Source organism: Panulirus ornatus, chromosome 43 (genome assembly GCF_036320965.1).
Source record: "Panulirus ornatus isolate Po-2019 chromosome 43, ASM3632096v1, whole genome shotgun sequence".
Taxonomy (NCBI): Eukaryota; Metazoa; Arthropoda; class Malacostraca; order Decapoda; family Palinuridae; genus Panulirus; species Panulirus ornatus.
This window is the reverse complement of record NC_092266.1, coordinates 6,773,419-6,791,129: the sequence shown is the minus strand read 5'-3', so window position 1 is coordinate 6,791,129 and position 17,711 is coordinate 6,773,419. Positions and strand designations below refer to the sequence as shown.

Here is a 17,711-nt window from a genome sequence, read left to right as displayed (position 1 = left end):
TGTGAAGCGTCTGGGGTAAACCATGGAAAGCTGTGTAGGTATGTATATTTGCGTGTGTGGACGTATGTATATACATGTGTATGGGGGGGGGGGGGGTTGGGCCATTTCTTTCGTCTGTTTCCTTGCGCTACCTCGCAAACGCGGGAGACAGCGACAAAGAAAAAAAAAATATATATCGTTACGAAGACGTGTGTGTTTGTATCTATTTCTTATCAGGGCGAGGAGTGATGCCAGAGGCTGGCTCGGAGTTTCTGTCCACCCAGCATTTTACGAGAGTGTAACTACGCTGAGACTCTGCGACCCTCCAACCAATGAGAACCTCTCCTATATTTCTATAGCCAATCGAAATGTAAGGTTTATAGCAGCAAGGGCGAACGCTTGTCTTCTGGTACCCACAACATCCGCTGAGACTTGATTCCTTTCTCTGAAGCCCAGCGAGGTGGGTGGTGTCCCCTGCTGTAGCCTGTAAGCCTGTAAACCTGTAAGCCTGTAAACCTGTAAGCCTGTAAACCTGTAAACCTGTAAGCCTGTAAGCCTGTAAGCCCTGCTGTGCTATAAGCCCATTACCCGAGTGTTGTGCTATAAGTGTTTACTGTGTTACATCAGATTTAGCTAAGTGTTTACTGTGTTACATCAGATTTAGCTAAGTGTTTACTGTGTCACATCAGATTTAGCTAAGTGTTTACTGTGTTACATCAGATTTAGCTAAGTGTTTACTGTGTTACATCAGATTTAGCTAAGTGTTTACTGTGTCACATCAGATTTAGCTAAGTGTTTACTGTGTTACATCAGATTTAGCTAAGTGTTTACTGTGTCACATCAGATTTAGCTAAGTGTTTACTGTGTTACATCAGATTTAGCTAAGTGTTTACTGTGTCACATCAGATTTAGCTAAGTGTTTACTGTGTCACATCAGATTTAGCTAAGTGTTTACTGTGTTACATCAGATTTAGCTAAGTGTTTACTGTGTTACATCAGATTTAGCTAAGTGTTTACTGTGTTACATCAGATTTAGCTAAGTGTTTACTGTGTTACATCAGATTTAGCTAAGTGTTTACTGTGTTACATCGGTTTTAGATAAGTGTAACGATGAAGTTAATTGTGTCACGTCAAGCGTAACTGTCACAAGAAAGAGGTCTCCTGGCTTGAAATCTTCTCTGGAATACTGACTTATGTTCAGTGTTAACGTAATGTTTCATGCTTGATTTATGTGCCTATCTTTGTACACTTGAATTCTTTCATTATAAGTAGATTTAATGTAATGCTGGTCTTTAATTCAATCCCATAACTTTATTATTGTGTTATCCTGAATTGTGCAACTTGACAAATCTATAACGTCCTTGCAAGACAAGGTCAGTAGTATTTGTAACAGATATGTTGCTGGCCACCTGGCCTGAATAAGTATTGAGCTCGTAACAATATATATATATATATATATATATTTTTTTTTTTTTCATACTATTCGCTATTTCCCGCATTAGCGAGGTAGCGTTAAGAACAGAGGACTGGGCCTTTGAGGGAACATCCTCACTTGGCCCCCTTCTCTCTTCCTTCTTTTGGAAAATGAAAAACGAGAGGGGAGGATTTCCAGCCCCCCGCTCCCTTCCCTTTTAGTCGCCTTCTACGACACGCAGGGAATACGTGGGAAGAATTCTTTCTCCCCTGTCCCCAGGGATATATATATATATATATATATATATATATATATATATATATATATATATATATATATATATATATATATATATATATATATATATATATTGGAAAGGATCACAATTTTGCGCGTGATCAAGATATTCCTGAGTCCACAGGGAAAATGAAACACGATAAGCTCCCAAGTGCACTTTCGTGTAATAATCACATCATCAGGGGAGACACAAGAGAGAAATATAACAGTCAGTTGATATACATCGAAGAGACGAAGCTAGGACGCCATTTGGTAAACATGTGATCGTCCAATACGTGTTTTGGACAATCACATGTTTACCAAACATTTCTATGTTATATTAAACAATACATTAAGGGTCTCAGGTTGCCTGGATGAAAGTAAACATTGTGACGGTGTGTTGGTCAAACATCTGAATATCTTGAGGGAAAATTGTCCACCTGTATAATCGTGCAGCCACTGTATGTTGGTCGTCCACCTGTATAATCGTGCAGCCACTGTATGTTGGTCGTCCACCTGTATGATCGTGCAGCCACTGTATGTTGGTCGTCCACCTGTATGATCGTGCAGCCACTGTATGTTGGTCGTCCACCTGTATAATCGTGCAGCCACTGTGTGTTGGTCGTCCACCTGTATGATCGTGCAGCCACTGTGTGTTGGTCGTCCACCTGTATAATCGTGCAGCCACTGTGTGTTGGTCGTCCACCTGTATAATCGTGCAGCCACTGTGTGTTGGTCGTCCACCTGTATAATCGTGCAGCCACTGTGTGTTGGTCGTCCACCTGTATAATCGTGCAGCCACTGTGTGTTGGTCGTCCACCTGTATGATCGTGCAGCCACTGTATGTTGGTCGTCCACCTGTATAATCGTGCAGCCACTGTGTGTTGGTCGTCCACCTGTATAATCGTGCAGCCACTGTATGTTGGTCGTCCACCTGTATAATCGTGCAGCCACTGTATGTTGGTCGTCCACCTGTATGATCGTGCAGCCACTGTATGTTGGTCGTCCACCTGTATAATCGTGCAGCCACTGTATGTTGGTCGTCCAACTGTATAATCGTGCAGCCACTGTGTGTTGGTCGTCCACCTGTATAATCGTGCAGCCACTGTATGTTGGTCGTCCACCTGTATAATCGTGCAGCCAATGTATGTTGGGAGGAGTTCTAAAGTGATTGTTATTTGCAGGATGGCGTCTGGTTGTGTGTCGACCTTGCTGGTGATGGCAATGGTTGTGACTGGCTTGGTTGAGGGATATACCAAGGGTAAACCTCCGGTGCGCAAGCTGGAGGTGCAGCTGAAGCAAGGCCCCATCTTGACCATCAGGGAAGACGCTGGCAACGGGAAGTCCTTCTTCAGTTTTAAAAGCATCCCTTACGCCAGGCCTCCAGTGGGAGACCTTCGGTTTAAGGTAAGACGTGGGTCGCTGGGTCGCACGACGACCTTGTGAGACATCTGGCTTGTCGTACATTTTGCTGAATTATCATAATTCTTGTATCAGAGCGAAGTGTGTTGGAGAGCGCTCCACATGACGTCCCATGTTGCAGGATCCTGTCCCAGCTGGTGACTGGAGGGAACCCAGAGATGGCACCATCGACCCGCCACTCTGCCCACAGCTCTTCCATCGCCAGCCAACTGGAGAAGAGGACTGTCTGTACCTGAACGTGCACATGCCCGACGTAAGGCCAAGAACGTTAGTTAAGACTCACTTGCCGTTCACTGCTAGGATGACGATCATTACCACGGTCATTAATGCCTCTCATGTCTGGCTAACGTCGGGTGTATGGACCAGCGTAGCTGCCACCACCAACATTAGTGATTTCATGTTTATTTCATATATTTTCTTCATCAGTCATGGCTCAAGACTTTAGATTTAGATTCTAATATTGTATTGCCATACTTATGTGTAGTGAAGACAGACGTAGGACACCAAACTTACATGAGGTAGAAGCTGCAGTACCGTCGCATGTAAACACAGATCAATATTACCTTAACCGCCATCATGAACAACCCAGGGATCAACACTACAGTAACCACCTACCTAGACAACCCAGGGGACAACACTACAGTAGCCATCAACCTAGACAACCCAGGGATCAACACTACAGTACCCACCTACCTAGACAACCCAGGGATCAACACTACATAACCACCAACCCAAACAACCCAGGGATCAACACTACCAAAACCACCAACCCAGACAACCCAGGGATCAACACAACAGTAACCATCAACACAGACACCACAGGGATCAACACTACAGTAGCCACCAACCCAAACAACCCAAGGATCAACACTACAGTAGCCATCAACACAGACACCACCGGGATCAACACTACAGTACCCACCAACCCAAACAACCCAGGGATCAACACTACAGTAACCACCAACCCAGACAATCAGGGATCAACACTACAGTAGCCACTGGGATCAACACTACAATAGCCATCAACACAAATAACCCAGGGATCAACACTACAGTAACCACCAACCTAGACAACCCAGGGATCAACACTACAGTAACCACCAACCCAGACAATCAGGGATCAACACTACAGTAGCCACTGGGATCAACACTACAATAGCCATCAACACAAATAACCCAGGGATCAACACTACAGTAACCACCAACCTAGACAACCCAGGGATCAACACTACAGTAGCCACCAACCTAGACAACCCAGGGACCAACACTACAGTAGCCACCAACCCAGTCAACCCAGGGATCAAAACTACAGTAAACACCAACCCAGACAACCCAGGGATCAACACTACAGTAAACACCAACCCAGACAACCCAGGGATCAACACTACAGTAAACACCAACCCAGACAATCAGGGATGAACAGTACAGTAGCTATCAACTCAGACAACCCAGGGTCAACACGACAGTAGCCACCAACCCAGACAACGAAGGGATCATCACTACAGTAACCACCAACACAGACAATCAGGGATCAACACTACAGTAGCTATCAATCCAGAAAACCCAAGGATCAATACTACAATAGCCACCAACCCAGACAACCCAAGGATCAACACTACAGTAGCCTCCAACCCAGTCAAATCAGGGATCAACACTACAGTAGCCACCAACCCAGTCAACCCAGGGATCAACACTACAGCAGCCACAAACACAGACAACCCAGAGATCAACACTACAGTAGCCACCTACCTAGACAACCCAGGGATCAACACTACAGTAACCACCAACCCAGACAACCCAGGGATCAACAGTACATTAGCCACTGGGATCAACACTACAATAGCCATCAACACAAATAACCCAGGGATCAACACTACAGTAACCACCAACCTAGACAACCCAGGGACCAACACTACAGTAGCCACCAACCCAGTCAACCCAGGGATCAACACTACAGTAACCACCAACCCAGACAACCCAGGGATCAACAGTACATTAGCCACTGGGATCAACACTACAATAGCCATCAACACAAATAACCCAGGGATCAACACTACAGTAACCACCAACCTAGACAACCCAGGGATCAACAGTACAGTACCCACTGGGATCACACTACAGTAGCCACCAACCCAGACAACCCATGGATCAACACTACAGTAGCCATCAACCTAAACAACCTAGGGATCGGCACTACAGTAGTCATCAACCTAAACAACCCAGGGATCAACACTACAGTAGCCACCAACCTAGACAACCCAGGGATCAACACTACAGTAGCCACCAACCTAGACAACCCAGGGATCAACACTACAGTGGCCACCAACCCAGACAACCCAGGGATCAACACTACAGTAGCCATTAACCCAGACAACCCAGGGCTCAACACTACAGTAGCCACCAACCCAGACAACCCAGGGATCAACACTACAGTAGACATCAACCCAGACAACCCAGGGATCAACACTACAGTAACCACCAACCTAGACAACCCAAGGGTCAACACTACAGTAGCCACCAACCCAGGCAACCCATGGATCAAGACTACAGTAGCCATCAACGTAAACAACCTAGGGATCAACACTACAGTAGCCACCAACCCAGTCAACCCAGGGGTCAACACTACAGTAGACATCAACCCAGACAACCCAGGTATCAACACTACAGTAGCCACCAACCCAGACAACGCAAGGATCAACACTACAGTAGCCACCAACCCAGACAATCAGGGATCAACACTACAGTAGACATCAACCCAGACAACCCAAGGATCAACATTACAGTAGCCACCAACCCAGACAACCCAGGTATCAACACTACAGTAACCATTAACCAAGACAACCCAGGGATCAACACTATAGTAGACACTAACCCAGAAAATCCAGGGATCAACGCTACAGTAGCCACGAACCTAGAAAACCCAGAGATCAACACTACAGTAGACAATAACCCAGACAACCCAGGGATCAATACTGCATTAACCACCAACCCAGGCAACCGAGGGATCAACACTACAGTAACCATCAACCCAGACAACCCAGGGATCAAAGGACAGTAGACAACAACCCAGCCAACCTAGGGATCAACTCTACGGTAACCAACAAGCCAGGCAACCCAGGGATCAACACTACAGTAGCCAACAAAGGTCAACACAGTCATAATACAGTATCAGTTTCACAAACATTTCAGCACGAGATGTTTTGGCATTGTGGTGTGTGTGTGTGGAAGTGAGTCACAGGGTGGGGGAGGGGGAGGGGGACGAAGGTTCTGGGAGTGTTGAAGAATGTGTGGAAGACAAGAACGTTATCTCGGAGAGCAAAAATGAGTATGTTTGAAGGAATAGTGGTTCCAACAATGCTATATGGTTGCGAGGCACGTGCTATAGATGGTGTTGTGCGGAGGAGGGTGGATGATTTGGAAATGATATGTTTGAGGACAATACGTGGTGTGAGGTGGTTTAATCGTGTAAGTAATGTAAGGGTAAGAGAGATGTGTGGTAATAAAAAGAGTATGGTTGAGAGAACAGAAGAGGGTGTGTTGAAATGGTTTGGTCACATGGAGAGAATGAGAGGAAAGATTGACAAAGAGGATATATGTGGCAGAGGTGGAGGGAACGAGGAGAAGTGGGAGACCGAATTGGAGGTGGAAGGATAGAGTGAAAAAGGTTTTGAGCGACGTGGGCCTGAACATATAGGAGCGTGAAAGTCGTACAAGGAATAGAGTAAATTGGAACTATGTGATATACCGAGGTCAACGTGCTGTCAGTGGATTGAACCAGGGCATGTGAAGCGTCTAGGGTAAACCATGGAAAGTTGTGTTGGGCCTGGATGTGGAAAGGGAGCTGTGGTTTCGGTGCATTACACATGACAGCTGGAGACTGGGTGTCAACGAGTGTGGCCTTTGTTGTCTTTTCCTGGCGCTACCTCGCGCGTGCGCAGGGAAAGGGGGTGCTATTTCATGATTGGTGGTGTGGCAACGTGAATGAATGAAGGCAGCAAATATGAATGTGTATTTATGTATATGTCTGTGTATGTATATGAGTGTATACGTTGAAATGTATAAGTATGTATATGTGCGTGTGTTGTCCTTTATGTATATGCATGTGTATGTGGGTGGGTTGGGCCATTCTTTCATCTGTTTCCTTGCGCTACCTCGCTAACGTGGTAAACAGCGACTGAGTATAATCAATAAGATGAAATACATATATCTATATATCTATCTGCGAAGTGAGAGGGTCAGGGAGAATGGTTTGGTGAACAGAGGAACTAAAAGCTTTGCGGAAGATGAAAGCCGGCAAGGTGGCGGGTTGGGATGGTATTGCTGTGGAATTTATTAAACAATGGGCTGACTGTGCTGTAGACTGGTTGGTGAGGATATTCACTGTATGTATGGTTCATGGTGAGGTGCCTGAGGATTGGCGAAATGCATTCATAGTACCATTGTACAAAGGCAAAGGGGATAAAGGTGAGTGTTCAAATTACAGAGGTGTAGGTTTGTTGAGTATTCCTTTGAAATTGTATGAGAGGGTATCGATTGAGAGGGTGAAGGCATGTACATAGCATCAGATTAGGGAAGAGCAGTGTGGATCAGGTGTTTGCTTTGAAGAATGTATGTGAGAAATACTTAGAAAAACAGATGGATTTGTATGTAGCATTTATGGATCTGGAGAAGGCATATGATAGAGTTGATAGAGATGCTTTGTGGAAGGTATTAAGAATATATGGTGTGGGAGGTAAGATGTTAGAAGCACTGAGAAGTTTTTATCAAGGATGTAAGGCATGTGAACGAGTAGGAAGAGAGGAAAGTGATTGGTTCCCAGTGAATGTCGATTTGCGGCAGTGGCGCGTGATGTCTCCATGGTTGTTTTATTTATTCAATGTTGGGGTTGCTAGGGAGGTGAATGCAAGAGTTTTGGACAGAGGGGCGAGTAAGCCGTCTGTTGTGGATGAGAAAGCTTGGGAAGTGAGTCAGTTGTTGTTGCTGATGATACAGCGCTGGTGGCTAATTCATGTGAGAAACTGCAGAAGTTGGTGACTGAGTGTGGTAAAGTGTGTGGAAGAAGAAAGTTGAGAGTAAATGTGAATAAGAGCAAGGTTATTTGGTTCAGTAGGATTAAGGGACATGTTGATTGGGACGTAAGTTTGAATGTAGAGAAACTGTAAGAAGTGAAGTGTTTTAGATATCTGGAAGTGGACTTAGCAGCGGATGAAAGCATGGAAGCAGAAGTGAGTCACATGGTGGGGGAGGGGACGAAGGTTCTAGGAGCGTTGAGAAATGTATGGAAGACGAGAACGTTATCTCGAAGAGCAGAACTGGGTATGTTTGAAGGAATAGTGGTTCCAACAATGTTATATGGTTGCCAGGCACGGGCTATAGATAGGGTTGTGCGGGAGGGGGGATGTGTTGGAAATGAAATGTTTGAGGACAATATGTGGTGTGAGGTGGTTTGGTCGAGTAGGTAATGAAAGGGTAAGAGAGATGTATGGTAATAAAAAGAGCGTGGTTGAGAGAGCAGAAGAGGGTGTGTTGAAATGGTTAGGACATATGGAGAGAATGAGTGAGGAAAGATTGACAAAGAAGATATATGTGTCAGAGGTGGAGGGAAGGAGAAGCGAGAGACCAAATTGGAGGTGGAAGGATGGAGTGAAAAAGCTTCTGAGTGACCGGGGCCTGAACATGCAGGAGGATGAAAGGCGTGCAAGGAATAAAGTGATTGGGAATGATGTGGTATACCGGGGTCGACGTTTCCGTCAATGGATTGAACCAGGGCATGGGAAGCATCTTGGGTAAACCATGGAAATGTCTGTGGGGCTTTGGTGTGGAAAGGGAGCTGTGTTTTCGGTGCATTACACATGACAGCTAGAGTTTCAGTGTTAACGAGTGTGGCTATTTTTGTCTTTTCTGACGCTACTTCGCTGGAAGGGGTGGGGGAATGATGCCATTTCATGTGTAGCGGGCTGACGACGAGAATGGATGAAGGCAGCAAATATGAATATGTACATATGTATAAATGTACATGTCTGTGTATGTATATGTATGTATACGGTGAAATTTATAAGTATGTATATGTGTGTGTATGGGCGTTTATGTATATACATGTGTATGTGGGTGGGTTAGGCCTTCTTTGTCTGTTTCCTTGCGCTACCTCGCTGACGTGGGAGAGACGATTTGGTATTATGATGATATATATATAAATATATATATATATATATATATATATATATATATATATATATATATATATATATATATATATATAGCTCAACCCACCCACATATACATACACGTACACACAGACATATACATATATACACATGTAGATAATTAATACTGTCTGCCCTTATTCATTTCGGTCGCCACCCCGCCACACATGAATAACAACCTCCTCACCCCACATGTGCGCGAGGCAGCACTAGGAAAAGACAACAGAGGCCACATTCGTTCACACTCAGTCACTAACTGTCATGTATAATGCATCGAAACCACAGCTCCCTTACCACATCCAGGCCCCACAGAACTTTCCATGGTTTACCCCAGACGCTTCACATGTCCTGGTTCAATCCATTGACAGCACGTCGACCCCGGTATACCGCATCGTTCCAATTCACTCTATTCCGTGCACGCCTTTCACCCTCCTGCATGTTCAGGCCCCGATCACTCAAAATCTTTTTCACTCCATCTTTCCACCTCCAATCTGGTCTCCCACTTCTCGTTCCCTCCACCTCCGACACATATATCCTCTTGGTCAATCTTTCCTCACTCATTCCCTCCATGTGACCAAACAATTTCAAAACACCCTCCTCTGCTCTCTCAACTACACTCTTTTTATTACCACAAATCTCTCTTACCCTATTAATACTTACTCGATCAAACCACCTCACACCACAAATTATCCTCAAACATCTCATTTCCAACACATCCATCCTCCTCAGCACAACTCTATCTACAGCCAACGTCTCACAACCTTATAACATTGTCGGAACCACTACTCCTTCAAACATACCCATTTTTGCTTTCCGAGATAACGTTCTCGCCTTCCTCACATTTTTCAACGCTCCCAGAACCTTTGCCCCCTCCCCCACCCTATGACTCACTTCCGCTTCCATGGTTCCATCCGCTGCCAAATCCACTCCTAGATATCTAAAACACTTCACTTCCTCCACTTTTTCTCCATTCAAACTTACCTCCCAATTGACTTGTCCCTCAACCCTACTGTACCTAATAACTTTGCTCTTATTCACATTTACTCTCAGCTTTCTTCTTTCACACACTTTACCAAACTCAGTCACCAGCTTCTGCAGTTTCTCACATGAATCAGCCACCAGCGCTGTATCATCAGCGAACAACAACTGACTCACTTCCCAAGTTCTCTCATCCATCACAGACTGCATACTTGCCCCTCTCTCCAAAACCCTTGCATTCTTCTCCCTAACAATCCCATCCATAAACAAATTAAACAACCATGGAGACATAACGCACCCCTGTCGCAAACCGACATTCACTAAGAACCGATCACTTTCCTCTCTTCCTACTCGTACACATGCCTTACATCCTCGATGAAAACTTTTCACTGCTCGTGACAACTTACCTCCCACACCATATATTCCTAATACCTTCCACAGAGCATCTCTATCAACTCTATCATATGCCTTCTCCAGATCCATAAATGCTACATACAAATCCATTTGCTTTTCTAAGTATTTCTCACATACATTCTGCAAAGAAAACACCTGATCCACACATCCTCTACCACTTCTGAAACCACACTGCTCTTCCCCAATCTGATGCTCTGTACATGCCTTCACCCTCTCAATCAATACCTTTCCATATGATTTCCCAAGAATACTCAACAAACTTATACCTCTGTAATTTGAGTACTCACCTTTATCCCCTTTGCCTTTGTACAATGGCACTATGCACGCATAACCCTCTCACTTTGCACACCACCTCGACCAAAACACCATAAATCTGCCACTCTATCATCAAACACATTCAACAAACTTTCAAAATACTCCCTCCATCTCCTTCTCACATCACCTCTACTTTTATCACCTCCCCATTAGCCCCCTTCACTGATGTTCCCATTTGTTCCCTTGTCTTACGCACTTTATTTACCTCCTTCCAAAACATCTTTTCATTCTCCTTAAATTTCAATGATACTCTCTCACCCCAACTCTCATTTGCCCTATTCATCACCTCTTGCACCTTTCTCTTGACCTCCTGCCTCTTTCTTTTATACATCTCCCAGTCATTTGCATTATTTCCCTGCAAAAATCGTCCAACTGCCTCTCTCTTCCCTTTCACTAATAATCTTACTTCATCCCACCACTCACTACCCTTTCTAATCTGCCCACCTCCCACGCTTCTCATGCCACAAGCATCTTTTACACAAGCCATCACTGCTTCCGTATATACATCCCATTCCTCCCCCACTCCCCTTACGTCCTTTGATCTCACCTTTTTCCATTTTGTACTCAGTCTCTCCTGTTACTTCCTCACACAAGCCTCCTTCCCAAGCTCATTTCCTCTCACCACTCTCCTTACCCCAACATTCTCTCTTCTTTTCTGAAAACCTCTACAAATCTTCACCTTCGCCTCCACAAGATAATGATCAGACATCCTTCCAGTTGCACCTCTCAGCACATTAACATCCAAAAGTCTCTCTTTCACGCGCCTATCAATTGGCACGTAATTCAATAACGCTCTCTGGCCATCTCTCCTACTTACATACGTATACTTATGTATATCTCCCTTTTTAAACCAGGTATTCCCAATCACCAGTCCTTTTTCAGCACATAAATCTACAGGCTCTTCACCATTACCATTTACAACACTGAACACCCCATGTACACTACTTATTCCCTCAACTACCACATTACTCACCTTTCCATTCAAATCACCCATCACTATAACCCGGTCTCGTACATCAAAACTACGAACACACTCACTCAGCTGCTCCCAAAACACTTGCCTCTCATGATTTTTCTTCTCATGCCTAGGTACATATGCACCAGTAATCACCCATCTCTCTCCATCCACTTTCAGTTTTACCCATATCAATCTAGAGTTCACTTTTTTACATTCTATCACATACTCCCACCACTCGTGTTTCAGGAGTAGTGGTACTCCATCCCTTGCTCTTGTCCTCTTACCAACCCCTAACTTTACTCCCAAGACATTCCCAAACCACTCTTCTCCTTTTCCCTTAAGCTTCGTCAATCTTTCCTCACTCATTCTCTCCATGTGACCAAACCATTTCAAAACATCCTCTTCTGCTCTCTCAACCACACTCTTTTTATTACCACACATCTCTCTTACCCTTTCATTGCTTATGTATATATGTATACATTTTTTTTTTCTTTTTTGCTTTGTCGCTGTCTCCCGCATTTGCGAGGTAGCGCAAGGAAACAGACGAAAGAAATGGCCCAACCCACCCCCATACACATGTATATACATACGTCCACACACGCAAATATACATACCTACACAGCTTTCCATGGTTTACCCCAGACGCTTCACATGCCCCGATTCAATCCACTGACAGCACGTCAACCCCGGTATACCACATCGCTCCAATTCACTCTATTCCTTGCCCTCCTTTCACCCTCCTGCATGTTCAGGCCCCGATCACACAAAATCTTTTTCACTCCATCTTTCCACCTCCAATTTGGTCTCCCTCTTCTCCTCGTTCCCTCCACCTCCGACACATATATCCTCTTGGTCAATCTTTCCTCACTCATTCTCTCCATGTGACCAAACCATTTCAAAACACCCTCTTCTGCTCTCTCAACCACGCTCTTTTTATTTCCACACATCTCTCTTACCCTTACGTTACTTACTCGATCAAACCACCTCACACCACACATTGTCCTCAAACATCTCATTTCCAGCACATCCATCCTCCTGCGCACAACTCTATCCATAGTCCACGCCTCGCAACCATACAACATTGTTGGAACCACTATTCCTTCAAACATACCCATTTTTGCTTTCCGAGATAATGTTCTCGACTTCCACACATTCTGCAAGGCTCCCAGAATTTTCGCCCCCTCCCCCACCCTATGATCCAATTCCGCTTCCATGTTTCCATCCGCTGCCAGATCCACTCCCAGATATCTAAAACACTTCACTTCCTCCAGTTTCTCTCCATTCAAACTCACCTCCCAATTGACTTGACCCTCAACCCTACTGTACCTAATAACCTTGCTCTTATTCACATTTACTCTTAACTTTCTTCTTTCACACACTTTACCAAACTCAGTCACCAGCTTCTGCAGTTTCTCACATGAATCAGCCACCAGCGCTGTATCATCAGCGAACAACAACTGACTCACTTCCCAAGCTCTCTCATCCCCAACAGACTTCATCCTTGCCCCTCTTTCCAAAACTCTTGCATTCACCTCCCTAACAACCCCATCCATAAACAAATTAAACAACCATGGAGACATCACACATATACATATATGTATATATTATCCTTGGGGATAGGGGAGAAAGAATACTTCCCACGTATTCCCTGCGTGTTGTAGAAATCCTTCCCTCTCTTTTTTTTTTTTTTTGATTTTCCAAAAGAAGGAACAGAGAAGGGGGCCAAGTGAGGATATTCCCTCAAAGGCCCAATCCTTTGTTCTTAACGCTACCACGCTGACGCGGGAAATGGCGAATAGTATGAAAGATGAAAGATATATATATATATATATATATATATATATATATATATATATATATATATATATATATATATATATATATATATATATATATATATATATATATATATGAAGAATGTATGTTAGAAATACCTAGAAAAGCAAATGGATTTGTATGTAGCATTTATGGATCTGGAGAAGGCATATGATAGAGTTGATAGAGATGCTCTGTGGAAGGTATTAAGAATATATGGTGTTGGAGGAAAGTTGTTAGAAGCAGTGAAAAGTTTTTATCGAGGATGTAAGGCATGTGTACGTGTAGGAAGAGAGGAAAGTGATTGGTTCTCAGTGAATGTAGGTTTGCGGCAGGGGTGTGTGATGTCTCCATGGTTGTTTAATTTGTTTATGGATGGGGTTGTTAGGGAGGTAAATGCAAGAGTTTTGGAAAGAGGGGCAAGTATGAAGTCTGTTGGGGATGAGAGAGCTTGGGAAGTGAGTCAGTTGTTGTTCGCTGATGATACAGCGCTGGTGGCTGATTCATGTGAGAAACTGCAGAAGCTGGTGACTGAGTTTGGTAAAGTGTGTGGAAGAAGAAAGTTAAGAGTAAATGTGAATAAGAGCAAGGTTATTAGGTACAGTAGGGTTTAGGGTCAAGTCAATTGGGAGGTGAGTTTGAATGGAGAAAAACTGGAGGAAGTGAAGTGTTTTAGATATCTGGGAGTGGATCTGGCAGCGGATGGAACCATGGAAGCGGAAGTGGATCATAGGGTGGGGGAGGGGGCGAAAATTCTGGGGGCCTTGAAGAATGTGTGGAAGTCGAGAAAATTATCTCGGAAAGCAAAAATGGGTATGTTTGAAGGAATAGTGGTTCCAACAATGTTGTATGGTTGCGAGGCGTGGGCTATGGATAGAGTTGTGCTGGAAATGAGATGTTTGAGGATAATGTGTGGTGTGAGGTGGTTTGATCGAGTGAGTAACGTAAGGGTAAGAGAGATGTGTGGAAATAAAAAGAGCGTGGTTGAGAAAGCAGAAGAGGGTGTTTTGAAGTGGTTTGGGCACATGGAGAGAATGAGTGAGGAAAGATTGACCAAGAGGATATATGTGTCGGAGGTGGAGGGAACGAGGAGAAGAGGGAGACCAAATTGGAGGTGGAAAGATGGATTGAAAAAGATTTTGTGTGATCGGGGCCTGAACATGCAGGAGGGTGAAAGGAGGGCAAGGAATAGAGTGAATTGGAGCGATGTGGTATACCGGGGTTGACGTGCTGTCAGTGGATTGAATCAAGGCATGTGAAGCGTCTGGGGTAAACCATGGAAAGCTGTGTAGGTATGTATATTTGCGTGTGTGGACGTATGTATATACATGTGTATGGGGGGGGGTTGGGCCATTTCTTTCGTCTGTTTCCTTGCGCTACCTCGCAAACGCGGGAGACAGCGACAAAGTATAATAAAAAAATATAAAATATATATATATATATATATATATATATATATATATATATATATATATATATATATATATATATATATATATATATATGTGTGTGTGTGTGTGTGTGGTTTCAGAAGTGGTAGAGGATGTGTAGATCAGGTGTTTACTTTGAAGAATGTATGTGAGAAATACTTAGAAAAGCAAATGGATTTGTATGTAGCATTTATGGATCTGGAGAAGGCATATGATAGAGTTGATAGAGATGCTCTATGGAAGGTATTAAGAATATATGGTGTGGGAGGCAAGTTGTTAGAAGCAGTGAAAAGTTTTTATCGAGGATGTAAGGCATGTGTACGTGTAGGAAGAGAGGAAATTGATTGGTTCTCAGTGAATGTGGGTTTGCGGCAGGGGTGTGTGATGTCTCCATGGTTGTTTAATTTGTTTATGGATGGGGTTGTTAGGGAGGTGAATGCAAGAGTTTTGGGAAGAGGGGCAAGTATGAAGTCTGTTGGGGATGAGAGAGCTTGGGAAGTGAGTCAGTTGTTGTTCGCTGATGATACAGCGCTGGTGGCTGATTCATGTGAGAAACTGCAGAAGCTGGTGACTGAGTTTGGTAAAATGTGTGAAAGAAGAAAGTTAAGAGTAAATGTGAATAAGAGCAAGGTAATTAGGTACAGTAGGGTTGAGGGTCAAGTCAATTGGGAGGTAAGTTTGAATGGAGAAAAACTGGAGGAAGTGAAGTGTTTTAGATATCTGGGAGTGGATCTGGCAGCGGATGGAACCGTGGAAGCGGAAGTGGATCATAGGGTGGAGGAGGGGGCGAAAATTCTGGGAGCCTTGAAGAATGTGTGGAAGTCGAGAACATTATCTCGGAAAGCAAAAATGGGTATGTTTGAAGGAATAGTGGTTCCAACAATGTTGTATGGTTGTGAGGCGTGGGCTATGGATAGAGTTGTGCGCAGGAGGATGGATGTGCTGGAAATGAGATGTTTGAGGACAATGTGTGGTGTGAGGTGGTTTGATCGAGTAAGTAACGTAAGGGTAAGAGAGATGTGTGGAAATAAAAAGAGCGTGGTTGAGAGAGCAGAAGAGGGTGTTTTGAAATGGTTTGGGCACATGGAGAGAGTGAGTGAGGAAAGATTGACCAAGAGGATATATGTGTCGGAGGTGGAGGGAACGAGGAGAAGTGGGAGACCAAATTGGAGGTGGAAAGATGGAGTGTAAAAGATTTTGTGTGATCGGGGCCTGAACATGCAGGAGGGTGAAAGGAGGGCAAGGAATAGAGTGAATTGGATCGATGTGGTATACCGGGGTTGACGTGCTGTCAGTGGATTGAATCAGGGCATGTGAAGTGTCTGGGGTAAACCATGGAAAGCTGTGTAGGTATGTATATTTGCGTGTGTGGACGTATGTATATACATGTGTATGGGGGGGGGGGTTGGTCCATTTCTTTCGTCTGTTTCCTTGCGCTACCTCGCAAACGCGGGAGACAGCGACTAAGGAAAAAAAATATATATATATATATATATATATATATATATATATATATATATTATCCCTGGGGATAGGGGATTAAGAATACTTCCCACGTATTCCCTGCGTGTCGTAGAAGGCGACTAAAAGGGAGGGAGCGGGGGGCTGGAAATCCTCCCCTCTCGTTTTTTTTTTTTTTTTTTTCAATTTTCCAAAAGAAGGAACAGAGAATGGGCCAGGTGAGGGTATTCCCTCAAAGGCCCAGTCCTCTGTTCTTAACGCTACCTCGCTAATGCGGGAAATGGCGAATAGTTTGAAAGAAAAGAAATATATATATATATATATATATATATATATATATATATATATATATATATATATATATATATATATATATATATATATATATATATATATATATATATATATATATATATATATATATATATATATATATATACATATATATATATATATATATATATATATATATATATATGTATGTATATATATATTATGTATATATAATTATAGTAATTGTATTTGTGCAGGTGAATGAGACAAAGTTGCCTGTGATGGTGTGGTTCCACGGTGGTGCTTACTTGTACGGTGGGATCAAGTACTACCCAGCTCTGCCGCTGCTGACCAAGAATATCGTCCTTGTCGTCGTCCAGTTCCGTCTTGCCACTCTGGGTGAGTACGTAAAGGGTGTCGTGCTCGCTGGTACACCGTCTCGCCACTCTGGGTGAGTACGTAGAGGGTGTCGTGCTCGCTGGTACACCGTCTCGCCACTCTGGGTGAGTACGTAGAGGGTGTCGTGCTCGCTGGTACACCGTCTCGCCACTCTGGGTGAGTACGTAGAGGGTGTCGTGCTCGCTGGTACACCGTCTCGCCACCCTGGGTGAGTACGTAGAGGGTGTCGTGCTCGCTGGTACACAAGGTGGGTCTACAGGATGCTGGGGAGGGAAGTAAGGTGGCTGGGAGATGAGTTAGTTGCTGTTTGCTGATGGCACGGCTCTGGTGGCAGACTCTAGAGTGAAATGCAGAAGCTGGTGTCTGAGTGTGGG

At 44.0% G+C, this 17,711-nt stretch overlaps 1 protein-coding gene across 3 annotated transcripts in view; it reads left to right on the top strand.

Annotated features, from left to right (window-relative positions):
* LOC139762293 (carboxylic ester hydrolase-like) overlaps positions 1-17,711 on the top strand; it is a 74,606-nt gene that overhangs the window by 13,220 nt on the left and 43,675 nt on the right. For 2 of the 3 annotated variants that reach the window (XM_071686878.1, XM_071686881.1), the window contains exons 2-4: positions 2,854-3,076; positions 3,213-3,344; positions 17,196-17,337. In XM_071686878.1, coding sequence (XP_071542979.1) covers positions 2,855-3,076; positions 3,213-3,344; positions 17,196-17,337 — 496 coding nt within the window. In that variant the 5' untranslated portion in view covers position 2,854. Of the gene's footprint in view, positions 1-216; positions 440-2,853; positions 3,077-3,212; positions 3,345-17,195; positions 17,338-17,711 lie in introns of all 3 variants that reach the window. The other variant, XM_071686880.1, reaches the window with a different exon arrangement.